The 26418-nt window shown below is 40.7% G+C and overlaps 3 protein-coding genes across 3 annotated transcripts; 2 read left to right on the top strand and 1 right to left on the bottom strand.

Annotated features, from left to right (window-relative positions):
* Nucleotides 1-2675: 2675 nt before the first annotated feature.
* tab3 (TGF-beta activated kinase 1 (MAP3K7) binding protein 3) lies at nucleotides 2676-9471 on the top strand. The gene is made up of 7 exons (XM_077607279.1): nucleotides 2676-2879; nucleotides 3763-3955; nucleotides 4552-5770; nucleotides 6478-6638; nucleotides 6752-6845; nucleotides 7237-7320; nucleotides 8092-9471. Exons 2-7 carry the CDS (start codon nucleotides 3854-3856, stop codon nucleotides 8235-8237), a joined length of 1806 nt encoding a protein of 601 aa, XP_077463405.1. The 5' UTR covers nucleotides 2676-2879; nucleotides 3763-3853; the 3' UTR covers nucleotides 8238-9471.
* A 371-nt stretch (nucleotides 9472-9842) lies between these two features.
* On the bottom strand, nucleotides 9843-18808 carry tmem47 (transmembrane protein 47). Its single transcript, XM_077607280.1, has 3 exons — nucleotides 18389-18808; nucleotides 11812-11952; nucleotides 9843-10846 (listed from the first exon to the last, which is right to left on the bottom strand). Exons 1-3 carry the CDS (start codon nucleotides 18612-18614, stop codon nucleotides 10668-10670), a joined length of 546 nt encoding a protein of 181 aa, XP_077463406.1. The 5' UTR covers nucleotides 18615-18808; the 3' UTR covers nucleotides 9843-10667.
* A 1064-nt stretch (nucleotides 18809-19872) lies between these two features.
* On the top strand, nucleotides 19873-25404 carry prrg1 (proline rich Gla (G-carboxyglutamic acid) 1). Its single transcript, XM_077608041.1, has 4 exons — nucleotides 19873-20003; nucleotides 20709-20749; nucleotides 21389-21549; nucleotides 24143-25404. Exons 2-4 carry the CDS (start codon nucleotides 20740-20742, stop codon nucleotides 24587-24589), a joined length of 618 nt encoding a protein of 205 aa, XP_077464167.1. The 5' UTR covers nucleotides 19873-20003; nucleotides 20709-20739; the 3' UTR covers nucleotides 24590-25404.
* Nucleotides 25405-26418: the final 1014 nt, after the last annotated feature.

Raw genomic sequence — 26418 nt, 5'->3', positions numbered from 1 at the left:
CTAGTCACCATCTGAATCTAGACTGAGAGTGAGTAAATTATAATTTTCTGCAAAATGATTATAAACCCTGCCGGAAGAGTTCAGGTTCAAGACCACCAGTCTCATGGATATTCATCAGTCTTATTTCTCCACAAATTTTTAAAAAAAAATCAACCCATCAATAGTATTATGTGTATATTTTCTCACCAACAGAAAGATTGCTGCATACTCAAGTCGGTAGAGGCCTTACAACTTTGTTGGCAAAAATCATCCGCAAGCAAACTAAATATTTCCCTATTAACTTTGCTTGAATATCACTGTTTCTAATAAGGCAGGCCAAAAGTTAAGTACAGAGAATAAATAAATATGACAAGGCAGGAAAGACTTGATTAATTCTGTGCTTCAAATTAAATCTCGGAATTGTACCAATCTTTGTTTTGATTGTGGTATTAACATTAAGATATATAGTTTTAGTAGCTTTATAAAAATAATAGCCCAATCCATTGATTTAAACATAAAAGTATTCTCTAATGTGTGAAGGGTTTATGAGAGTTCAAGAATGAAATGTAGCTGTCATCAGGGCAAAGAGATGAGCCCATAAAATCAAGAACAAACTTAATATTATCCAATATGTGCCTTTTTTTCATTAATCTAAATTGAACCTCATCAATAACTGGTTTCGGAAGAGATTTTATTCTTTTAGTAATTATAGAAGTGATGATTTTGTAATCAGTATTAGGTAATGAGATAGACCCAACACATGCGATGTGTTTATTGCGTACTTTTTGATATTTGAATGACCCTAACTGCTAAAACTGTTGTGCATATAAGCAACACTACCACATTGTATCTATATTGAATGCAGTCATAATGAGTATACTGCACTATATGTTGAAATATGCTTTGATGTTACTGTTCTATAATCATTTATAGCATAATGAAATCTAAAGCTTCACCATGAAGTGCACACATAAATAATCAATAAATTGAGAAATATGTTTTTGTGCAAGATAAGAAATTAGTCTAGATTAGGTTCGCTTAGGTGCAGAACTCGGGTTGATTACGGCTCTTGGGAAGAAACTGTCCTTAACACTGTTTGTTTTGGTTTTTATGTTTTTAGGTTCTGTGTCTTGCTTTAAAATATGATCATTATCAACTATTATTTGAAATTTGTCATGCTGTTGTTTCCCTTGGTTATTTTTTAAAATGAGGATAAAGTGCCGAGTGAATGGAGTATACTGTAGGCTTATTCAAACTATAGGTAGAGTAATAATTATGTATCTGGGCCCGTTTATTTTATACGATCCCTTAGGAATAATGTCTGGTGACAGGACTGTGTATGAAAAATCATGCTTTGCTCTGTCTTCCACTGTTTCGAATCCTATGGGGCATCAGGAATAACAAGGCCGTGGCTATAAATAGTCCCACAGCTGTGGAAACTAATCAACACTGAAAGGACAGCTAAACTGAGTCAGACAAGGCTCTTTCCCTCAGCTGTTGGTGAAGAACATTAGGAGGCCTTAAATTTTCTTCTTCTTGTTTTTATGTTGCCCACCACACACACACACACACAACTGACTCCAGGGGGTTAGAGTATACAGTGATGGACACAACAGTCGTGACAACAAATATTTGTGCTTGTCACAGTAAGCATAAGGCGGCTCGGCGGCTTGAGTGGTTAGCGTGTCGGCCTCAAAGCTCTAGGTTCCAGGGTTCAAATCCAGGTTGCGCCACCTGTGTGGAGTTTGCATGTTCTCCCCAGGCCTGCATGGGTTTTCTCCAGGTACCCCGGTTTCCTCCCACATTCCAAAGACATGCATGGTAGGCTGATTGGACACTCTAAATTGCCCCTAGGTATGAGTGTGAGCGTGAATGGTTGTCCGTCTCCTCGTGCCCTGCGATCGGCTGGCCACCGATTCAGGGTGCTGCCCCCCCTCCTCTGGCCCAAAGTCAGCTGGGATAGGCTCAAGCACCCACCGTAACCATAATGAGGAGAAAGCGGTTACGAAAATGAATGAATGAAAAAAAAGTAAGCACAAGTCTTATAGTATATGCATATAGTGCAAATGTTATTTTTTTTCTGGTAAAAGTATCAGAAAATTAATGTTTTCACTGCATGCAAGAATTTAATCAATTTTTCTTTCAAAAATTATTTTTACTTACAAAGCGATGATAACCCTGAAAACGATGGACTGATTCAAATAATACATAAATAAATAAATATACTAAATATATAAATAAATGTATAAATAAATATACCAAATATATAAATAAATGTATGAATAAATATATAACTAAATGTATAAATAAATATATAACTAAATGTATAAATAAATATATAACTAAATGTATAAATAAACATATAACTAAATGTATAAATAAATATATAACTAAATGTATAAATTTATAAATAAATATATAACTAAATATATAAATAAATGTATAAATTTATAAATAAATATATAAATAATAAATTAAATAAATATGAATCTGTATTATAGCCACATTATCATGATGTATTATAATTGAAACATTTTGTAAGTCAGTCAAGAATTCAGCAAGTTTAGAGTATTTTATTGTGTGCCATAGATTTCCATTGACGCATGATGGGCTCCAGTTATTTACAGCGCCGAATCCGCCTTTCAACATCTAGCCTTTTATATACTTTGTCTATGTTTTGAACAACTTCCTGGTCCGGGAAACGTAATCATCGCGAGAGGACTGTTTTTCGCGTGCAATGCAATTTGGACTCCGCTGGCAGGGGCCTTGTGGAATGTGAAACTACAAGTTGTATAGCTTTCACTCATATTTGACAACACCTGCTGCACCATTTTAGAGAGACAACAGCTCTTCTGGGAACTCTGCCATGTTTTGACACATTATGAAGACTGTCTAAAATGGTAAGTTTCACGATTTAGTCATTGGTCGGCGCTGTCTCCGATTAGCATGTTGCTTAGCCAATCTATCAACAAGCCGAGCGTTTGACAGCTGAGCAATACTGCGTGCTAATATTAGCATACGAAGCGTTAGCATGAAAGCAGGACAAGACGTCAACTGACTTGGATCGAGCTGCTTACTAGTCTTATGATGAAAAATGCCGCTATTCACACTTGTCTATTGGGGGAAAATGTTCACTTGTTTGGGCCAGTTTGAAATTGCTTTATTTTGTAGGAAGATTTCAATCAGGGAGAGATAGTACTGATCACTAGCCAGTTAGCTTTCCGTGACATGTCGTAGTTGCTTGTCGTCAAATCATAAACACGGAACCTTAAAATTGTATGAATGAACGAATAGATACACTCCTCGTATTTATTTGGAAACAAACATCTAGACCTGAAATCACCACTTAATAATCTGAACCAGATAAATGCTACTCATTTTCCAATCTGAAACTGTAGGAAAGTTATACAGTAAATCTGAAGAGCTGGTGAAACTGCACCAAATTCTGTGCAGCGTCTTAATTTTATGACAATGAGGACGTGAACTGATTGTTTGTTCGTATCTGTCAATCAAAACGGCAGTGCTGTTGGAAACCTCACCAAACACGCAATGAATCATCATATACTTAAAAGCTGTTAGCCCAATTGGACAGAATAATTGTCAAGAATCAACAGATTTTGCAAGTGATGCTTAGGGGACGTCCAAAACAAATCTAATGTTGAGGAATAAAAACCTGTGATCATTGCATTCTCATGTGATATATTGAATGTACACCACCTCATCTTTACATGATTTCTGCATGCATTCCCAGTGACTGTGCTTGTTCCATTTTCTCTATTTAAGCCTCCTTAGGGGATGAGAGGACATCGGCCATTTGAGTGTTTGCGGTTTTGGGATCGTTGACTCTGTGGCTTGCCGGGTGTGTTGGGTCAGGATGGCACAGGGGGGCTATCAACCGGATTATCATATCCTACAGGACCTCAAGCAGCGGTTCCCCGAGATCCCAGAAGGAGTAGTGTCGCAATACCTTCTGCAGGTACATGCCTAAAACCTGCACAAAACTCTGATCCATGCCTTTTCTACTATATTTATCTCTTTTTTGGTCTTACACTTGGTTCAACATTTGTTATACTATGTTTTGTGCTTTCTATAAATCTGAGAAACGTAGCCTCTTTCAACACTTAAACGTCCAGGAAAGTTCAGCTGCCCAGATCCAACTTCAAGGGTAACGGTTTAACCATCTGAAATCATAAAAATACTTACATTTGAAAACCAAGTTGCGGCAATTGAGAAGAAAAAACGTGTATTAGTGTCAACAGCTATCTAAAAAGCCATTCTTTCATACTGTAGGGTGCTTCTAATACTTGTCATATACATGGGCAGATGATGATTTTACATCACAGAAGGCCAGAAAAGTCCAGTTTTTCTGGTAGGATGAGTATGGACTTGTGGTCAGCAGTTATTATTCCACTACGATTTTCTCTTCACCATTTGATATTAATCTCAGCCTGATGAGACGTTTGTCGAGGTGATACTATGCATACTGAATGAAAGATGTTCCCCCCTACCGTGCTGTATTTTGCATGGTCATTAATTGACAATAAATGGTTAAGATTGCGCTGTCTGTTTCAGAACAACAATAATCTGGATCTCTGCTGCCACCTTCTGGCCAAGGAGAGTAATCGATACCTCTATGGAGACTTCCATCACAGTCCAGAGGAGGCACGCCGGGGTCAAACTCAAATGCTGCACATAAGCCTGGGCCACCCAGGTCTGGACGTAAACAAGCCGAACGGAGGAGCCGGGCGCTCCCTCGTACACAGCACGAGTGACAGCCACATTGACCCCCAGAGACCCACTTACCCTGAGCCACTGTCTGCCCCACCCACCGTGGCTCCCTCTCCGGTTTACAATCCTTTTTTCATCAACGACGCGGGCCGTTCGGCCAGCACTCCTACTCCTCCGCCAACAATTCAGGGTATGTCCCCCACGTTCTCCCCTGTCTCTCGTTATACCATGAACCCCATCACGGTCACGATTCCCCAAAGTATCCCCAACGCACCGCAGGCTTTGCAAATAAACCCCGGACACTATGGTAACAGCAGCAGCGCCACCCATTATATCCGACCCCCACCGTCCCAAAGCCCACAGCCATCGCCCTGGTCGTCCTCGGGTGCCCCCGTTTATCAGCATCAGCAGCCTCCGTATAACACCCCCACGTATGTCTCGCCTTACAGCTCCCCCAAGCATCAGCCACAACCCCAGCAGACATCCCAACACCAGCAATATGTCTTCCTCCCCATTACCTCGCCAACCCTTCCCAGCATGCCCTACCATCATGTGCAACAACCACAACCGCAGCCCCCTGTTTACAGGCCCTATCATGCTAAAAGCTCCCTCAAGAACCAGATGGAGATTACTCTGGAAGGCCCACGGCCTCGCAGCAACTCCCCCGTGCACACCGCCCACCCCCAGGGAGCACTTTATATTGCCGGCAGCCCGTCACCCGGCTCTCCGTCGAGGGGCGTCACGTTGACCGGAAGTAGTGGAGCGCCACCCTACCACACCGGAATATACCTGCAGCATCGACCCACCGCCTCACCTCAGCCAGGCCAGCCGGCCTACGCCTTCAGATGCAAAGTGTCCCCCGGAGGGCAGGTCCAGAGAGTGCCCAGTTCGCCCCCCGTGGCCGAGGCGGAATCGCTGCTCAACATTGTCGACCAGGGGGCCACCAACGCCGCCCCGCCACCCATCCTCCCCATCTCGGTTTTATCGGGGAATTTAACCAGACAGTTGCAACAGATGCCTCGACGTTCAAGCTCGGGCTCGGATGACTATGCCTACACTCAAGGTAGGAGACAGGTTATTTTATTTATTTAAATTCATTTTATTTTGTGGAACTGCTGATGTGTGCACTTCGTCTGGCTGGAAAGTCACATTTCTGACACTTTGTTTAGTAGTTTGCATGAATAAATCTGGAACCAGCTATTTTAATTGTATGGAGCATGGATGTCCAAACGATTCCACATCGGTCCGCAGAGGGTTTCATTCATACCAAACAAGACGAAACATTTTCATCATTCTTGTGTCTTACAAGTGTAATCAGTAAATCATAGGGTATGTCCCCCACGTTGTTTTAGCAGAAACCTGATTGGTTAAACAGTCTTTGCTTGTTCAGTTGGAAGAAAAATTGGGACAGTTTTAGAATATTTGGTATTGAATATCCTCCGTTATTATGTGATCAATTGAATTAAAAAATGATATACCTAGATTGAAGGGTTTTAGATTTATTCAGTTTTTGCATTTGACTTCCTCAAACCAGAAATAGCCCTCATTCACACGGCTTCTGTCATACTGTCAATAGAAATGTTTGGGGGTATTTTTCAGATGAAAGTACAGATAGATACCCTATTTCAAGGTATTTTGGGGTTTGGATTATAAGTATACGTTGCAGCTCATAAAACCAGTGACTGGACAGGTCCTGATGTGATGGTTTCACACCATCTTTTCTGTCCCTGTGCTTTATTGTGTCATTCTTATCTAACTGTTTCCCCGCAGCTCTACTGCTTCACCAGCGAGCCAGGATGGAGCGTCTTCGGAAAGAGTTGCTGGTAGAGAGGCAGAAATTGGAGAAGCTCAAGTCAGATGTCAACAGCATGGAATACGACGCCCTGCAGAGACGCTTCCGTAGAGTCAGCTCCACCAGCCTTATTCCGAGAGTGAGTGATCGCCAACCTCCATCATGTTGAAGGGAGCTTCAGCAAAATGAAGGACCAAAGCTTGAAGGTCATTAAAAACGCTTTCCGACGTGTCTTTGCACTATCCGCCGCAGCCCGAGGAGATGACGCGATTACGAAGTCTTAACAGACAGCTCCAGATTGATATCGACTGCACCCTGAAGGAGACAGATTTGCTGCAGTCCAGAGGTACATGCACAAACAAAATATTAGCCCCGCCCATAATGCTGAGAACCAACTGGGACTAATTTGAAAGTATTGTTTTACAAACAGAATCATGCAATCGTGTCCTAAGTGATGGATGAAGCATTGTCTTCTGACAATGGCAGTGGTCTAAAGTGTTGCAATGATCCGTAATAGGAATTAGTCTGGTCCACCGGTAATTGCTTATTGGGTCAGTGACCAGTATGTGAAAGTTATGTGTCACCGCTCCATTCATTTACTTTTACTCTGCGGTGGAGAAATATTACCTGCATTTTTTTGTCTAAGGAGGTGTAGCCCGTTTAAATATGATTAACGGAATTCCTTTAATGTAGATTCTCCCAGACAGCCGTTCTTTATAGTCTGTCTTTGTCCACAGGGAAGTTCGATCCACAGGCGATGAACAATTTCTATGACAACATTCAGCCTGGGCCAGTGGTGCCGCCTAAGCCGGGAAAGAAAGGTGAGCCTGCTGTAAAGCTCTATATTAAACATGCACATGTCGAATGTATTGGTTCTTGCACAGTATGGCGGCTCGGTGAGAGAGTGCTTGGCACGTATCTACAGTAATCCCTCTATTATCGCGTCTTCACTTATCGCGAATTCACTACTTTGCGATTTAATTATTTAAACTTTTTTTTAAGTTCATATAAATGTGAAAATACACACTGAAACTCGTAAGTGGAAGCCCCTCTTGCTACTAGGACTCAGCACTGAAAAAAATTATAGTTATAATAGGAGGGACCCCACTTTGCGATTTTTCGATTATGGCGGCCATGTCTGGTCTACATTTACCGCGATATTTGAGGGATTACTGTACCATAATACTGGCCATTTTATATCTTGGCATCGATATGCCATATTAACATGTATTCTTTTAATTATTTGGTGATTACAACAATTATGAAAGTTTTCCCCATAATCATTCAATCAAATATCATATACTTATATTTATTATCTAATAGTACACGTTACAAGTGGCTTTTGAATTTGAACACTGCTGTATATTAAGTTAGCATATCACCAATGATAAATGAATTAATATTATCATTGGAATGAATTGGCTTGTCTGGGCTTTGTGTGGATTATAACGTGTTACTATTTAGCAGATGTATTGTGAGCATTTCTCAGGTGCGGTTGGCAGCGAATGAATGACTCAAGTCAAGTTAACACAATTTGATTCTAATAGGTGAATATTTACACTTCCTTGTGTTCCTTTCTGTATGTGAATCAGAAAGGGAACATTTCCTGAAGGTGGTGGAGGTGCCGCAGAGGGACGAGGACTTTGAAGGTGCTCAGTGGAGCTGCGACAGCTGCACCTTCCTCAACCACCCCGCTCTTAACCGCTGTGAACAATGCGAGATGCCGCGTTACTCCTGAGCTTGACGCCTTCACGCTGTCAAGCTGCGGTCTCTCGCCCATTCCCATAAACACTTGGCCCATCCTCCTAGAATCTGCAGGGTTGTTGTTTTTTTAATTTTTTTCCCCTCCAGCTCAGAGGACATCACCTCATTTATATAATATTTAAGACCCTTTTACCTGCTGAGGAAGAGCCACCGTACCTCCCCACTCAGACGTCCTGCTCTTATCTGCGACACGTGCACTTTGATTTTAAAGACTGTTTTTCAGGGGGGTTGGCGACTTTGATGGCGAATAAAATAAAAGGACACAAAAGCTCAGACTGTCACGGAGCGTCTGAAAGGTCAAAGCAGAACAGCAGAGATGACTTATAACATGTGGTTAACCTGCAAACATTCCACGTAGAAAGAGTGACTGCTGTGTTTTTACGAAGCCGCATCCATTCCTAAACCGAAACGCCTCCTGAATCCAGGAAGCGCCGAGCTATCTCTTGCCGACGATGGAAACATGGAAACAATGTTCTGAAAGGTATGACGAATGCAAATGTAGACTTTACACTGTATTCGGCTCTTTGTTCGAGCTGAAAAAGAACACTAAAAACATGCATATAAGTATATTCCTGGTACTTTTATGCATAGTATTATTCGTATTACAAGATGAAAAAGATGTCGATTTCCCGTGCGAATGCCTCGACTCGCTGTACTTAATAAAGTGAGGATGCAACGTGACTTGACTAAAATCAGCTGCTATATCTCCAAATATTGGTTTGAAGGAGTGGCTGTTCCTCCCACGCAAAAAAGAAACGTGGCCCTCGAGTGCATGTTTGTTATCTTTCAGTCAGTCAGTCAATAATGACACTGTTGGGATGACTTGGGAAGAATACAACAAGAGATGCACTTAACCCAAACTGTATTTATACTAAACATGCTCAAAATTCAATTTTGGCTTGGCCCAATGTAGATCCTTAACTGTTTACATCCGTGAGCCAGTGGTTAAAGTCGTTAATGTAGTGGGGGGGAACTGTTTTATCGACTGACTGTGATCTGCTTGGCAACAAAAAGAACCTTAAAATAATGAAGGCATGTAAAGCAGTCAACTGTATGTTGCTATATTTGTGGGTCAACTAAGGAATGCTCACATGTACACAAATGAATAAACAGGACATTTGCTGTATCTTCCTTGTCGATGAAGGGAACTTAATCTCGTCTTGTGTAAAATGCAGAAGGAAAGCAGAGAATAAAGAAATTCAAGATTTCTGATGCCACTTTTTTGTCTACCCGTGATAAAATATCTTGATTGATGGCTATAGATGTCTAATCTGTTTTAATTGGGAGAGTTTATAACTCTTACCCTGAAGGACTGGACATGTATCTTAATGGCAGTGAATGAGTGAAGTTTGTCAAAACTTCGAATAATGGAACTTAACATATTGAAAGTAAAGTTTATTACAGAATCTTCATGCAGTGAGCATTGTTCTATTTTATATAACAGTATCATCACCAACAACTATACACAGTACATTAATACAATACATTAACACACAACTACAAATGTAGCAAATGTTGGATGATCTTGCACACATGATCACCGACCAACTTGCTTCCCACTCTTTCAGATTTTAATTTTAAAATGCATTGTCCTACCAAGTAGGGAAAAGCAGTCCAACCTTTTAAGATAAAAAGGAATGTGGCCTTTCCTTGGGTGTGCATTGTTTTGTCTGTGGCTCCCTTTATTTGTGACGTCTTCAGGATGTCATCTCAATAGGACATTTTCCTGCCCGGGGCCATTAATTCTCTGATTAGGGAATTCAGTTGAAGTTCCCCTGTTATTTTCTGCCTTCACTCTGATTGGTTTATTCAGCCTACCCATTCATCTTCAACATGGTGGTCAATGGTCTGTTTTCTTCAGATTTTCTGGCTAATTCCAAGACCTGAAGGAGTTCCATTGAAAGGGGAAACTGAAAAATATGTTGATTTAGGAATTTAACGAATGCAGTACATTTTTGACAATTGTATGCTTCCTGTGTTGTTGGAATCGTCTCTCGACGGCCTCTTTTTTTCTTCTCACATTCTCACACACGAGTGGATGAAATTGGTGGAGAAGAATTCACACAATTCTGACCTCAAGCCACAAATGGTCACACACACCAACATAATATTTTTAAATCAATTCATTCAAATTGGGCAGGTCTTAAACCTGCAAAAGTTGTGACTGATTCCTTATTTTACTCCATATGGACGACACATATTCCAAATATTGATTTTTGGATTCTTTTCCACATCTGTTCATATTAAAACAAATTCTAAAGAAGGAATGTGAGCGAGCATATAGTTTGGAATACGACTTTCAAATATCTAGTTGTTGTTTTTTGTCGGTGTTATTTTGTCTCGTGGTCATGCAGTGTGACCGAAAGTTCAAGACAGCATCATTTTTCACTTCTCTTTCCTCGTCTTAATAGTAGTCTTCATAGTTCTTGGAATTGAGGCAATACAAGATGGCTCCTCCAAAGGAGAAGATGGTGGATCCCCATCCCAGGCCGTAGCCCCAATTGAACTCGTGGTACACCCTCAGGGTGACAGCCTCGATGAACTTGATAGGGAACAAGACCAGGCTGCATGTCTGGAGCACCACTGCAATGAATTATGGGAAAGCATCATAATAAAAAACATAAGATACATTTGTATAACCTTACCATATAGAGCAGGGGTGTCAGACTCTGGTTAGTTCGCGGGCCGCTTTAACGTCAACTTGATTTCACGTGGGCCGGACCATTTTAGATATAATATTTAGATTTTTTTTATAAATGGATTAAAAGAACTGGATGAAAAGCCCTGAATAATCAGTTTTTTATAGATCTAAAAATGTTGATTTTAGCTTTTTTAAAAATATATTTTCAGATTTTACAAAATGATTTTTGAACTAAAAACACAGAAAAGATTGATTAAAAAATTACAATTATTGATTTGAAAGGGGGAAAATCAGAAAATTTAATATACGTCTATACTCTTTATTTTAATTTAAAACAGAAAGTCAGCACTCATGATTTACTTTCCCGGACCACACAAAATGATGCGGCGGGCCAGATTTGGCCCCCGGGCCGCCACTTTGACACAGTTTGAATGTTCTCCCCGGGCTTGCATGGCTTTTCTCCGGGTACTCCGGGTTCCGCCCACATCCCAAAAACATGCATGGTAGGCTAGTTGAACACTCTAAATTGCCCATAGGTATTAGTGTGAGCGTGAATGATGGTCTGTCCCTTTGTGCCTTGCGATTGGCTGGCAACTAATTTAGGGTGTGTCCACACCTGTTGCACCATAGTTAGGGTACGTGGTTTGCAAAATAAATGAATATTTAGAACCCAATGCAACACTTGACTTTGTGCACTTAATCGAGCATGTATCAGGGGCATCATGAATATTTAATGGAATGGCGATGTTTACAGCTCATAAATCTTGGCTCTGCCAGAGTTTATGATTTTAGTTTTAGTTTGTTTCGGATCTCCTTTGATTTGTTTGAGCAAATGAAAGAAGATGAATTAGATTGTTTTGTTGGTGTGCTGCTTTTGAGCGTTTTTACTTCTTGTTCTTCCCTGTACCTGCAGAGAAGAGCATGATGGCAACAGGCTTGTAGCAGCGACTCCTAGAACTGCAGCACAGGGATGCCAAAGCCACGAGAAGGGAAATGAGGGTGAGACCGGCCCCTCCCAGCAACAAGGCCAGCGTGGCGATCTGCCAGTCTGCGTGGGGACACAAAAAAATGGCTGGTTGGATTTAAGGAGGTGAGGCATTAGCGTCAACACACACAAAACATACGATGCAAAGAGTATGAAATTCTAAAAGGAAAAGGACTTGGTTCCAACTTGTAGTAATTGAGGTCGTAGTGGCTTGTCGCCTTTTGACACGTGAATGCGGAGGTGAACATGAGGCTTTCACAGCGCTACTGTCTGAAAATAGAGAGAGGGACTAAAAGCCTAGCTGTGAGGTGACTCAGATAATGTTCATCCATCCCACTTGGCAGATGCCCGCTCAGCAGCATTCTCAGCATTCAGGGAAGTCGAAAAGAAAAAAAATCTCACCACCGCATCCTGTCCTGGAACGTGCAACCAAAATGGAACTGACAATATTCTACTCGGCTGTTTAATAGTAGCATCAGATGTAAGGTTAATTAATTACTTACTGTTATTTAGCACAAGATTTTCATTGAATCTTCACTACTTTACAATTATAGCGACATCATCACGACTAATGATGTCTCTATCCGATATTCAGTATCAGTATCGGCACCCAATACAACTATTTTGTGGGCAAAATTCTCCTTAGAAATTAATAATGGTAACAGAGCATCGTGTAAATAGCGCATTTCTTAAGGAGGTAGAACCAGGGCTCACTTTAATACTAAAAGTATTATTTTTCATTTAATGGAACAATATTTTCTGCCTTATTTTACCTGGATGAAAAATTCTGACAATTATCAGCATCGGGGCATCCATATCGCAGATGTTGTCTGTTTGCTGGCATCTGTCACAAAGGTGGTTTATTGCCAGGGAGCAGTGAGTAGAGACCACGGACCAAATTCTGTGATGCCATGACTACTGCAGTTGCCTCCATTGATTGGGTTCGTCAGTAGAAGATAAAATATGCTCTACTGGATTTAGCTCAGGGACCAACTTGGCAATGGAATACTATAGTAGTTAATCTTTTTCCTTTCTAAAGTCTCCAGTTCTCCTTTTCCTACCATCTCAGTGACTGCAAAGCTTTCTTTTTTTTGCTTTGGGATCATGTGGCAAGCTAGGCCACTTTTACTAACTTCATTTATGTCTTCAGTAAGAATATAATCTGTCAACTGACCATTTTTTACCATTGCAAAGTATTGGTTTTTTTTTTTTTCGGGGGGGGGTGGGGGGGGGGGGGTGGGGGGGGGGGGGGGGGGTTGTTTGGGCTTGCAAGGAGGTGAAGAATTTCCAGTACATTTTTGGAAATATCCAAAGTTTCCATTAGTGAGTATACTATGTATTTTTGGTAGTTTAATTCATTAATCTGTTTTATTTGTGTCCAAAAGGGCAAAATGCATACGTGTAAAACTGGGCTAATAATATTTTTACTCCATATTGTCATCCTCATAAGATCTCCTTTGTAGTCAATACGTATTGCTAATTTCCATTTTCTGATATAAATCCAGTTAATTTCTAAAGAAACATATTTAACATAAGATATTCTCTATGTCACGTGTCAAAGTAGCGGCCCGAGGGCCAAATCTGGCCCGCCGCATCATTTTGTGTGGCCCGGGAAAGTAAATCATGAGTGGCGACTTTCTGTTTTAAGATCAAATTAAAATGAAGAGTATAGATGTATATTACATTTCCTGATTTTCCCCCTTTTAAATCAATAATTGTCATTTTTAATCAATTTTTTCTCTGTTTTTAGTTCAAAAATCATTTTCAAAAAAATAATCTAAAAATATATTTAAAAAAAAAACTCAAATAAACATTGATTTAGATCTATAAAAAACTGAATATTCAGGGCTTTTAATCCATTTATAAAAAGTCTATCTAAGTTTATCTAAAATGGTCCGGCCCATATGAAATCGAGTTGACGTTAACGCGCCCCGCGAACCAACCCGACCGAGTCTGAAACCCCTGCTCTATGTACTAAGAATTTAGTTAAAATCCCAGTATGCTACAGTCCAGTACAATTTCATTGGATTTCATTGTGCAGCTGTTCCTAATGTTGAAACCAATGAGTGTATGTTGATCAAGAATCGAGGTAAAGTGTCTCCAAGGCGCTGCTTTACGGGCCTAATTATCCATAGCTTGTTAACTGCGGAGATGTAAAGGAAGTCTCCTACAAGAGCCATGGTGTGCACTGCAGGAAAAGGCGAGCCGCATTTAAACAGGTGCAGGAAAACGTCTCAAGAAAAGTGTCTTCAAAGAAATAATCCACATAAAAAAACTTAATACCACTTCAATTGTTTGCTCTGGAGGCGGCGGCGTTGTTCCAAAGAATATATCCGTTCTTTTGGGGGCAGAAAATGATTAAAATTTACACCAGTAAATTGATGGAGAATAAGCTGCTTAAATAATGGTTCCCACTCTCGACTGAGGCAAAGCAGGGGCCACGCAGCTGAAATATAAACAAACACTAACTACTTTTCACCATATAAGGCTCAGAATTTAGTGTTTATAATGGGTCCTGCCGCCGCAGGATGTTAAGAGTTAGTCCAGAGAAAGCAGAGCAATCTTTCCCCTCCGGTTTACAATAACATGAGGCCTCATTAGAGAGGAACATGCGCCATCACTATAAAGGTCTGAGTGGCTCGACCCTGGGATGTTATGACCTGTCACTGGGGGTGATCGGCACTCGCGATTGCGTAAACATAGAGTTTCGAATAGTGTGATAAACAGTTGTGAATTATTTATGGTAGTTTTCAACCAGAAGCGCTGGCTGACTATTTATAGTTTATAGTTATCTTTTCTATTCCTTTTAAAAGCATCCTTTGCTCCTTTGAAAGGTTCTATATAAAGCAAAGTTATTATTACACTTCCACTATGAATGGACAATGGCGACATTAAGCAGTGAACACTCAGAAATTGAATGATTTTGGTATGTACTATGAATGGAAATTATTAGACAATATGATAAAAAAAAATGTCCAATCCGTTTGAACTGGGAATTCATATAATATTATCATATATGCATACATTTTGCTCGAAGCAACTTTGAGGAGAAAAACTTTAAATTGTCAATTTTCCAATTCAAGCAAGGTGTCCCAGTATTTTTGCCCATTTTCTCCTCTCTGGGTCAGTTAGCTGCCTACAGCTCCATCCAGTTTTAAGATTGCAGGATCAAGCGAAAAGTCTTATCAGTGCTCAAAATGCAGCGACTCCTCTCATTTCAAATTTGGAGCAGACCCACACACAAAGAGCTTGAACGTTAAAAGGCTCGACAAGGGTGCCAAACCGTTAATCCATCGTCGCTCTGATGACAGATGGGAAACAAGATACCTTACCCAAGACCCAATCTGAGCATCAATTCATCTTTTAAAAAAAAAACTCTTGGGCACCAATTTAGAGTTTTTCTCACATGCAAAAGGCGAGAGATGAGTATCAATTGAAGCCTCAAGTCTAACTTTCACACACGCGCTCTCCATGCTGTAAACAGGAAGTTGTTCAATTAAGCAGAACAGCCCACACCGAACCCGTCCTTCCTACATGGCTCAGATAACACAATCACCTAAAAACAGAAGCAAAAGCACTAAAAATGACACGGTCGACCTGCTCGCACATCGTCTCCACATTCATGCGCCCATGTCACACCGGCTTGACATCTACTCACACTTGGCTCCTACAATAGCATCGCACATTCTTTCTTGTATCCAAGCAGTCATAAAGCAAAATGCTCACACTTTTTAAAAATAGATGGATGAGCAATGTAATATAACTTTATACGTACACCTATGTCATCTGGCTTATCCCCATAGATACCTCCGAATTTATGGGCATCAGTATATATAAATTATTAATCAGGTCAAATAAAAAAAGATCTTTAAAGGTTTTCCATAATACAGCATTACCTTGCCTGTTCTTGGCCTATTATGTAATATTTCCAAAAATACAGTACTAGCGTCTAATTGGCGTATTTTTCGAACCCAGTGCATTGTGATATACTGTCAATTATAGGAAACCCCATTTTTTCATTTCAATCCACTTTGATAGGTTTATTAAAACCAAGTCAAAGCAATTTAAGAGTCCTTCACAGATCTTCATTGCGAACTCAGATCAACAGTCCTCAGCCCGGCACATAGTGACCTGTCCGGTCAATAGTCCTGAAAACAATTAAATGTCCTCGAAGCCAGCTGTGGGCTCTTATGATTTAATAATATGCACATATTCCATATGTGCCCCCAATATGCACATATATAATAACATCCCAGAATAACCCCAACACACTTCTTCAACAGTATTTAGCGAAAAAAGAAAATAAAACGGCTCATTGAATGCAACATAAATTGCAGGACTGTACCCCAAATTTCAACTTAAATATAAAATTCCTGCTATATCCACAGCAAGGATCATTTCAACCTAGGTAACAGGATTTATTTAACAGTCAAAGCGTGACACTGAACGGTGAACATTGTTGAGACACGGGTTACTGTTGAGTCTCATAGTTGGACTAAGATTCTTCAAATAAATAACGGTCCGAGCTCCTGTGGCCGGAGGAAATGAGCGGAAGACTATTCGCTGTTGGTATGCCAACACTGGGGCTACTTGTCTTTATAAGGCACCACGGGGCATTTCTTGTCTGCTCTGGGTGACAGAAAGATAGCGGTCTGCCTGACGTAAAGTCAGACAAGTCTTAAACAGGAAGACAACCGTTTGTTAGACGAACAAGTACGCCGTTCACAGCGAGAAACAAAAGCCCAAACATAAGCAAAAACACTTAAGAGGACTTCCAGATTAGTTTGGATATAGGAGAACTTCAAAGGTCAAGTACAATGCATTCCAGAAAGCAGCATTTTTGTTGTCGTTTTCTGAGTATTCCCATAGTGAACAAGGTCAAAGCACAAATGATCAAATGTGAGGTCTAAGTGAAAAAGTAGCATTTGAATACTACAAATTGTTCGTCATAAAATAATGAGACTGAGTTTTGTGAAAATTTCTTGATGAAATAAAAAGTTGTTTTTTTATTAAAGTCGTTTTATGACATTAAAATGACTAAAAAACTAAAATTCATAAATATCGATTTTAATAAGTAATTGCAATACAAAATATAAAATAATTTTGGTCATTCATGAATTCAATAAAATAAATATCGCCTGATGGTGTAGTGCAAGGGTGTCAAACTCGGGTTGGTTCGCTGGCTGCATTAACGTCAACTCAATTTCATGTGGGCCAGACCATTTTAGATATAATATTTAGATTTTTTAAATTTATAAATGGATTAAAAGAACTGGATTAAAATCCCTGAATATTCAGTTTTTTATAGATCTAAAACAATGTTTATTTTAGCTTTTTTTAAATATATTTTTAGATTTTACAAAATGATTTTTGAACTAAAAACACAGAAAAAATGGGTTGAAAAATTACAATTATTGATTTTAAAGGGGGAAAATCAGGAAATGTAATATACATCTATACTCTTCATTTTAATTTGATCCTAAAACAGAAAGTCAGCACTCATGATTTACTTTCCCGGGCCACACAAAATGATGCGGCGGGCCAGATTTGGCCCCCAGGCCGCCACTTTGACACATGTGGTGTAGTGGTTCACTTGACTGACTTCAGATGAGTCCTCACTGTGTGCAGTTTACATGTTCTTCCCAGGCTTGCGTGGGTTTTCCTCCGGGTACTCCACATCCCAAAAACATGCACTAGATTGCCCCTAACTACGAAATGGTAAAATTAAATTTTACTCTCCTTATTGTTTTGAAAGTTAAATTTGGGGGTAAACAAACAAGATCCTAATGCTGATATACAGACAAATACATTTTTTCATACAACTACCTTGAAATAGCATTGAAATCTGCTAAAGTGACACTTCTCCACACATGTGATTTGATGTGACAACTCCATACCGTGGCGTCTTTGGGGGAACAGTGAAAAATGAGCTTTTCTAGGGCTGTGCACTTGTTTCCCAGGTTACTAATGTCCAGGCATCTGGATCTCTGGGGGGGCGTCCTCGGACTCGGAGTAGCCCCACTTGTGGGTCAGTGAGGGAACACACAAAAGGCTCATTTTGTCAGTAACAAAAGGCCAAATGAAACCCCAGCTGGTGCGTTCCTCGGCCCCGATGAATTCCCACATCATTCCCAGACAAATATTGAAAGAAAAGCTTAATCCACAATCAACTTGAACACTTTCCTATTCTCACCAGACTTTGGTTTCACTCTTTAAGGAAATTAATCAAATTAAAACTGGTCCTCATGTGAGCTGCCAACAATTCCCAGTTCTCTTTCATGTGCTAATATTTTGAATTAACTCGGCAATTATTTCAATTCCTTTTGCAAATCTCTTGTGGCCGATCTTCCATCATTGCCACACGTGGAAAACCCTCCGCAGGTTTTCTAGAAAGCTCTTTGTTGTTTCTGCACCTTTTGCATCATTGAAATATGAATAGGCTCCTTCAGTTCAACCTTTTTATCATATGAAATAATAATGTATTTAATGTGCCTCTCACCGGTGACAAGTGTGTTGTTGCAGGACCACTCCGCCGAGCTGACTGGCTTCCAGCAGGACTCCCACAAGGACAGGTAGAACTGGTCGTCCGCCGTGACCCAAGCCGGGCTGAGCACGGCGCCCACGTCCAGGCACAGTGCGAGGAAGACGCAAAGCAGCCCCACCAACTTCAGGGGCGTCAACGCTGACACGGGAACCTCCTCTGTCCCGCTTACGGATGAGGACATCTCGAAAGTGTCTTACTCATTCAAAAAAAGAAAAAGAAAACAGCAGGAGTTGACTTTTGGCTGCAATTTCACGCTTTGAGCAGTGGGTTGCGGTCGCGAGGATGGGGGAGATGCTCACTCTTTGGTGCGGGTGCGCGACTCAGGGGGAGGCTGGTGGAATTGCCACCGAGCGACTGCTGACTGAAGAGCGCCTCATCGCTCAAATACTAACACGCGGCCGCGCCTCCTCTCGGTCCTAGTGTCCACCCAGTGATGTGCATAGAAAAGTCTGCACACCCCCATTGAAAAAGTTCAAGGTTTTCCAGAGAGGGTCATGATGTCATGCATGTGACGTTCACGTTCAAGCTTTTTGATATTATTTGGAAGATAGAAGGCTTGTCAGGCAATGGGTCTTTTTGCGTATGATAGATTTCCATCAGAGATTTTTATGCCCTGTAAACAAAGATTTTGGCCCCTTTTTTATCAATCTGGAACAGCACACCCTTCCTCTGTCTGTTCAACATCCTCCAAGAACCAGGATGTACTGTATTAAACAGACAAAAAACAGAAAGACAATCTTAAATGACAATTTTTAACTTGTTCACATCAAAGTCAAAGTGATAAACAACACCTAGAATAAATTATCTTTATGTGAAAGATGTTTGGCATATGTAAACCATGCAATTCTTAGACCTCTGCTGGTGAAGACAACAATGTTTAAACAAAAAAAATGACGCTACTTTATGTGATGAATGTGATGATCACGACATTAGTCGCACTACACGCAATGGCAAAGTCATTTTTTTTGTGTGTAGCATAACTCCAAACAATGTCATCCAAGTTGCTTTACATCAGATCGAGACACAATTTAACAAATCAGTCAACTAAAAACAATAGAAAGAACTTTGAAACACTCAATACATTTACTGTAAGTATTTCAATCCGGCATGTCTTACTGCAATTTTTTTTTCTTTGACGTTTTGCAAATGAAGCAGATAATATTGTTCCAAATTTTATGTATTCATTTTAAATAACAAATATAAAATATGCAATAAAGTGACGCCATCCTAAGGTTTGCAAATATAACAATCTGATTTAAAACCAGTTGAAAGTTCAACAATTTAAGCGTATTTTAAAATAAACGCTCTATTGACTCAAATGAGTTTTCGAAAAGCACCGACGCAAAATGGCCGACATTCGACTACGCTTGTGATCTTTGGCTTGCAGCTCACATGAGACATCTAGGTCAATATTTTTGAGATATTCTTAGAAGATATTTCGGCTGTGAACACCCCCAAAGCAAACAGTTATTCGCATGCGCACTGAGCATAGCAACGCTAAATCGGTCTCGGGGCCGCAGAGGAAACCAGCAGAGGCAATCATAAATACGTTTTGTGGGGAGCGGAGAAGGTACGTTCCTCGAACTATTGTTTTACTGACACTCGCTAAAAAAATGAGTCGTTTTTCAATAATTTGCAATGAAATCGGGTGTAGGTTGGAGTTTTGCGGGAACCTTCTAAAAAAATCCTCGGTTGGTTGTCACGTACGGGGTGGTAGCTAGCGGCAACCCCGTTTTGTGATGCATGGAATGGGGGGAGACTAATAACATCCCGACGGGGTTTCGCTAACCAAAATATCCAGCTTTGCTGCAACCTTTTAGTTAAAAAAATGAAAGTCGACACCAATTAGTCGTCTACGGTTAACGGAGGGTGTTGTCTTTGGCTCCTGGTGTCTATTTTTCTTTTGTACGGTTGTCGGAAACCGCCGGTGAATAAGCATGTACAGCGTCCACCATTGGTCACTCACACTGGGGTGATGGATGTCTCACTATTCTGACAGTGACGGCACTTTTCTCGAATTGATATTAAAATGTATTTTGTTTGTCAGCCCTCCGTTACAATTTGAATACCTAAACCTTTAATTATTGACCCTACTTGCTCATTTTCAACAGGCTTTCCCGGGGGCACCTCACCCATGTTTAACGAGATTCTGTTCCCGCAGGCTAAAACAAAATGCTAATGATGTAGAATGTTAGTTATTTTGTGAGGGAGACATAGTTAATTGTTGTCTGACTTTTATCAGCATTTAAAAACATGTGATGTCTATTCCTCCCAGATAAATCACCCCGGGCGGACTCACAGGAAACATGGGGAGTGGTAAGTTTGCTTTACTTTAAACTCACTTGTTTTTACTCCCACTGCTCCATACTTTGTATTTACTTAGCTCCCCCAGATCAGTGTCATTTTCTTTCTAATGTGTCAATTTTCAACAATGTTCCCTGGAATGCATCTCTGCTGGCCCTTAGCGATTGTTTTTCTTCAAAGTGTAATTCCCCTTTTCCCTCTAATCAGAATTGCCAATTTCCCTGCATCATGTGTTTAGTTTTGGAGTCACGTGGATGCCATTACTGTTTACAGATGCAAAACCGCAGAAGACAGAGCATGTGTTGTACTTATCTTGACGTGAGAAATAAACTCTTGCACATCTCTAATGGCTACGAGTGGCTGGATGCCAAAATTAAAGGGGCTTTTGTTAGTATGCAGAATAAGTGGGCTCCGGATAGGCTTTGTTTCCGTTGAAACCCCTTCCCCTCTTCCTCTTTTTGTCTGTATCACTATCCTCTTTTTGTTCCAAGTGAGCAACACGCTCCGCTCTATGAAAACACTTTCTTAATTTATTCCCGTCATCCTCTCCGCTTTTGGTCGTCGTTTTGTGACTTTTTTTGTTAACTGCTGCATTTTCTCACAAGTTGCAAAATCTTCCCTCCCTCCCATCTTGACCCTCCCTAAATTCAGTGTTCCTGCCGGCGGACGCAGCCCACTCGGTGCTGCGGCGGCTGCCCAGGGCCAACTTCCTACTGGAGGAGATGAAGCAAGGCAACATCCAGAGGGAGTGCCGTGAGGAGATCTGCACCTACGAGGAAGCCCGCGAGGCCTTCGAAAATGACGAGAAAACGGTGAGATTAGGAGGGTAATAATGCTGAAATGGACAACTGTGCTTCCTCTCTCCCAATAAGGTCTCTTAAAAATAGACAAGTAGGACACAACATGCCTGGCTGGCACGCATAGTGTATTTTTCCTTCTTGGCAGCCCCAGGTGAACTGCTAACAAGTTGCCATATGCAAATTGTGCCGGGCATTTTGTGTCCTACTTACCTACTTGGGAGAGTGATCACGATTGGGGGTCAGTGTGTGGCGCAGTTAAAAATTAACAAAACATAGAAAAATAATGAGGCTTTTTTTTTTCTGAGTGGACATCTAGGTGCATGTTTGAATGAGTATTCCTAAAGGAGGTCACCTCTACTTTTTGAGTTAAAGAAAAGGCTTAACAATTTTTTTACACACATCTCAAATACCAAAAAATGCTATAGTTTACTCTTATTTATTTTTAAAATTTTCTGGTGGCATGGCATACAAGTTGAAATAAATTTAACAAGGAAATTAACATACCGTATTTTCACGACTATTTGGGGCATCGTATTTTACGCCGCAGTGTCAGTAACGAGTGCTATTTCTGTATTTTAGACACACAAAGCATGCACCATTTCATTAGACACATATATATTATATATGGATGAACATCGAAATGCAATAGTGCTGGCTATCGGAAGCAGCTTATTTCCGGGTTCCAGTGCGCAGTGACTGCTGGGAAATATAGTTCTTGCGCGCAACACCCACACGCTAAAATCACGCTTTAAAAAGGCAACGGAAGCAAAACTGAGTTCGGTTGTACTTTATTTAGACATTTTACAACTTACTCACGTCATCATCACCCACAAATCCATCAAAGTCCTCATTTTCTGTGTCCGAATTAAACAATTGCCCAAATGAGTCTTCCAAAACGCTGGGTCCCGCGGTTGTAGTTCTTAAGCCTCCGGGAATGACGGCAAGCTCTGAGTTATTATATATAATATATATACATAGTTCACAGTCTAGCTTTGAATGCTCTGTTGACGCCAACATTTAGCGGCAGGATTTCTTTTGTAAATACAGCCGAAATGACGGCCAGCACCAAATTAGTGTGGTCGCCATCATACTAACTGTATTGAAGAACTGGGTGTATTAAGAACTCTATATCCCAGCAGTCACTGCGCAGTACTTTATCTACGGGAAAATAGTAGAGTCGGGGGCTGGTTTCCGTAGTTGTCCTATCGACTGATTTATTTTATTTTATCGTGATAACAATTTTAGTATTGGTCCATATATAAAGCGCACTGGATTATACGGCGCCCTGTCTATTTTGGAGAATTTTTTTGACTTATGCGCGCCTTATAGTCGTGAAAATACGGTAAATCCACCTGTGGGGAGTTTGCATGTTTTCCCGGGCCTGTGTGGGTTTCCTCCGGGTACTCTGGTTTCCTCCCACATTCCAAAAACATGCATGGTAGGCTGATTGGACACTCTAAATTGCCCCTAGTGTGAGTGCATGGTTGTCTGTCTCCTTCTGCCCTGGGATAGGCTCCAGCACCCCCCGCGACCCTAATGAGGATAAAGCGGTTCAGAAAATGAGATGAGATGAGATCAACAAAAATGTTATTCTGCGACTTGTTATTCCTCTCCCAATCTACAAGTGCTTCCATTTTCAAAAGATTACTTGTATAACATTCTCAAGAGAGTACAATGTCCCATCACTAGTGAGCTATTTTTAAAGCTGGCCCCTCGCGGGTTACTTATGTAGTCTTTGGGGCGGTACACGCAGAGGGCAAAATGTTCATGACCCCTTTTCCGTAAGAACATCTTTAATTCCAAACATTTCATCAAGAGCATTTATTAAAATTGTCAAAAGGACAAAAATGTAGATGTTTTTCTCTTAGTGAGATGAAGGGCCAATGTCATTTAGTTCATATTTCAAAGCATCCCTTTGTTCCTGAAGTCACGATATAAAACATTATACCACTATTCGTCTCATGTGGAAAGTACATGTTTTTTCAGGAAGTGATTATTATCAGCAGGAAGAATGCCAGGTCCTCTGGTGGTGGTGCTCGCATGTGCTCGCCACTATTGTTAGCAGCTGCGAGATAAAAAGAAAAAAAATCACTCTGATGGACCCACACAATCATGTCGCTTACGTCATTTGAGAGTATTGTTATCCCACCTATTGTGTTTTTGTGAGTCACATTTGGAACGTATTTAGGAAGTGGACACCATGACACGTGTTGCGTTGACCTCTTTGAATTGAAGCCGCTCTTCCAACTAATTAAAACTGTTCATGTGAACACTATGCAAACATCTCTTACCGTATTTGTCACTCAAAAAAAAAAGATGACTGAATCGAGGGTATGGCTGTGGTATGTACACAGCTTAGATTTGACATGCATGAAACGCCATAACGCAAAACAATGCGGCCAACACGGTCATTTATTTGAAAATTTAAAAAAAGATAAACGGATAAAATGCTGTACAAAATTTATTTTGACGTCTATGAATGAAATTCAAGAAAGAAAGAAAAACGTATCTTTCATAAAACATGAAAACATGCGAGAAAATACAGTTAAATTCTGATTGAGAGTAGATTTACGCGAGGCTTAAATATGATTCTGCTTTCCTGCAGAGGCGCTTCTGGGAGGAGTACGTGCGCGAGAGCAGCCCTTCCGGAGGTCTGGAGTCTGTGGTGGGCGGCGTGCACTCCCTCTACCTGATCGTGCCGCTGCTGACGGTGGTCTTCATCGTGGTGGCCGTGGCCGTGGTGGTATTTTGCTGCCATTCCCGCAAGCGCTCGCAGCGCAGCCCCGGTCTGGCTCACTCCCACCACGACCACGTCTTGTCGGTGGTCTCCATGGACCACTGGGGGAGGGATTATCACCACGGCGACCGCTCAGAACTCAGCCTCCACAGCAGCCCCACTGGCTACCCGGGCTCCGAGGCGGCTTCAGGTCGGGTGAGCGTTGCTGACCGCCCGCCGTCGTACGAGGAGGCGGTGGGCCACGCTGACATTCGCGTGGAAACGGAGCCCCCGCCGCAGTACGAGGACATTATCAATGATTTACGCGCCAAGTAAGGTGGTCTTCATTTCACAATGCAATCTCTGCCAGCACTCAACGTTTGCACTAACCTCTCAAATGGAGCAAGTGAATACAGCAGCACCAAATTCAAAACAACCCCAACAAAACCACTCAAGCAGAACCCCACGCTCGCACAAAATAATAGTTGTGATCGCCACTGAAGGATTTATGTCCATGCAGTTGAACCAGTGCTCTATCGGGGGTCCGTGCCAAATATTTCCCACATCTTTGCTTACACAGGTCCCAAAAGGCATAATAGAAGGCTTTATCTACTCAAAGCTGCACTTATTCAGGAAATCAGGATGTGTTGCTGAATTGTACGTGGAGCGGGAACATTCCACTTGGGTGGGTTTTGATGAATAGCCATTGGAGCATTTATTCACAATCTGTCGTCATACTATATACAATGGAATTCTGTGCCATGCCATTAGGGAAAATGTACTTTCTTTTGCTGTTATTGTCCTACCCTGCCACCAGATTCAACATTCTTTTCATATCTGAACACCTGTTGAACAACAACAGTAATACCTCGTCACTTCGCGGCTCGACTACCGCGGATTCATCACATCGCGGCTTGGCTCCGCCCAATATTTATGAAAGGTTTATAATAGGCACCATAAAAACACTGTCATAGATCCTGGTTATTCACCTTTTGCGGTAGGTCTTGGAACCTATGTACCGTGGTAAACGAGGTATTACTGTACATCTTAAATGTCGAGGAAAAAAGATGAACAACTATTTGCCACAAGAACTGCACTGAGATCACCGAGTTTTGTGCTGAGAAGTAATACAATAATAGGAAGAGAAAGTAGTAATCTAGTTTGTTGATTTTTCTTATTGAGGTTAATGAGCACAGAAGTCCTAAAATATCAGAAATGCTCAAATCGCTTTTTCTACATTGTCAAAATTGCATCTGCTGTGCAATTTTCGAGGAACCTAATTAGATTCTTAAGAGGTCTTCAGTTTCACTGACAAGTTTTGAAGCTATGCTCAACTGTGAAAATCTTCCCTGTGCCCCAAAGCTTCAGTTTACGTCACAGAGAATGACAAGGCCTCCTTTTAAATGTAAAATTGTACAGGAAAGATCAAATCGAGGCCATAAAAATGGAAGCTTTGGGCAAGGCAGTTCTCAGGGAAGGACTAATATTTAATGCCATAATGGACAGAATCTATGTTAAGCATGTGTCATGTACCAATGTATATATACACATTTAAAAACTATGTATAGTTTGTGTGATACTAAATGACTGTAAGGTTGCTTTTTACTGAATATGAATAATGGATACTAATGGAATTATTAAAGCTGGTAACTAAATGAAAGCACTTATGTTAAAGCTCAATGAGCTCTGTAGACAATATATAGATGGTTTGTTTGGTTCAGTTTTAACGTCAAGGTCATCAAAATGTTTTTTTCCTTGCTTGATCTAATGACAAAATGCGCCAATAGGGGAGTTTGGCGTTAAAGTTAACATGTCTGTCTGAAACAACTGTAACCATCCAGCCCACTGCACTTAACCTATTCACTACCATTGCAGATTTATGTATCATAATCACAAAGTTGGTGTTTTGGGAGTAAGTAAAAAAAAAAAAAAAATAAAGCACCAGGTGTCTAAGACATTTTAACTGTGCAGGTCAAACTGGATTGGACATCTATTACTGTCAATAAGTGAATTGTGCTAAATGGATTTCTTTTATTTTGGTGGAAAATTGAGTTCAAAATTGCACTGCAACTGCCTTCACAATAATTTGTTTTTACTATTTCTAAATTGGAGTTAAACTTGAATGTCACATTTAAGGGATAAATATGTTTATGTACTACTAAAAC

Source organism: Stigmatopora argus, chromosome 8 (assembly GCF_051989625.1).
Source record: "Stigmatopora argus isolate UIUO_Sarg chromosome 8, RoL_Sarg_1.0, whole genome shotgun sequence".
In the NCBI taxonomy this organism is placed as follows: domain Eukaryota; kingdom Metazoa; phylum Chordata; class Actinopteri; order Syngnathiformes; family Syngnathidae; genus Stigmatopora; species Stigmatopora argus.
This window is presented reverse-complemented; position numbering and strand designations above follow the sequence as displayed.

Excerpts from the sequence above, each read along its gene's own strand:
- tab3 (XM_077607279.1), top strand. The coding sequence starts at position 3,854 with ATGGCACAGGGGGGCTATCAACCGGATTATCATATCCTACAGGACCTC. Across the intron at positions 3,956-4,551 it reads TGTCGCAATACCTTCTGCAG|AACAACAATAATCTGGATCT; the intron begins GTACATGCCTAA and ends TGTCTGTTTCAG. Across the intron at positions 6,639-6,751 it reads CCACCAGCCTTATTCCGAGA|CCCGAGGAGATGACGCGATT; the intron begins GTGAGTGATCGC and ends TATCCGCCGCAG.
- tmem47 (XM_077607280.1), bottom strand. The coding sequence starts at position 18,614 with ATGTCCTCATCCGTAAGCGGGACAGAGGAGGTTCCCGTGTCAGCGTTG. Across the intron at positions 11,953-18,388 it reads CAACAACACACTTGTCACCG|ACTGGCAGATCGCCACGCTG; the intron begins GTGAGAGGCACA and ends GTCCCCACGCAG. Across the intron at positions 10,847-11,811 it reads CATCATGCTCTTCTCTGCAG|TGGTGCTCCAGACATGCAGC; the intron begins GTACAGGGAAGA and ends AATTCATTGCAG.
- prrg1 (XM_077608041.1), top strand. Across the intron at positions 21,550-24,142 it reads TCGAAAATGACGAGAAAACG|AGGCGCTTCTGGGAGGAGTA; the intron begins GTGAGATTAGGA and ends GCTTTCCTGCAG.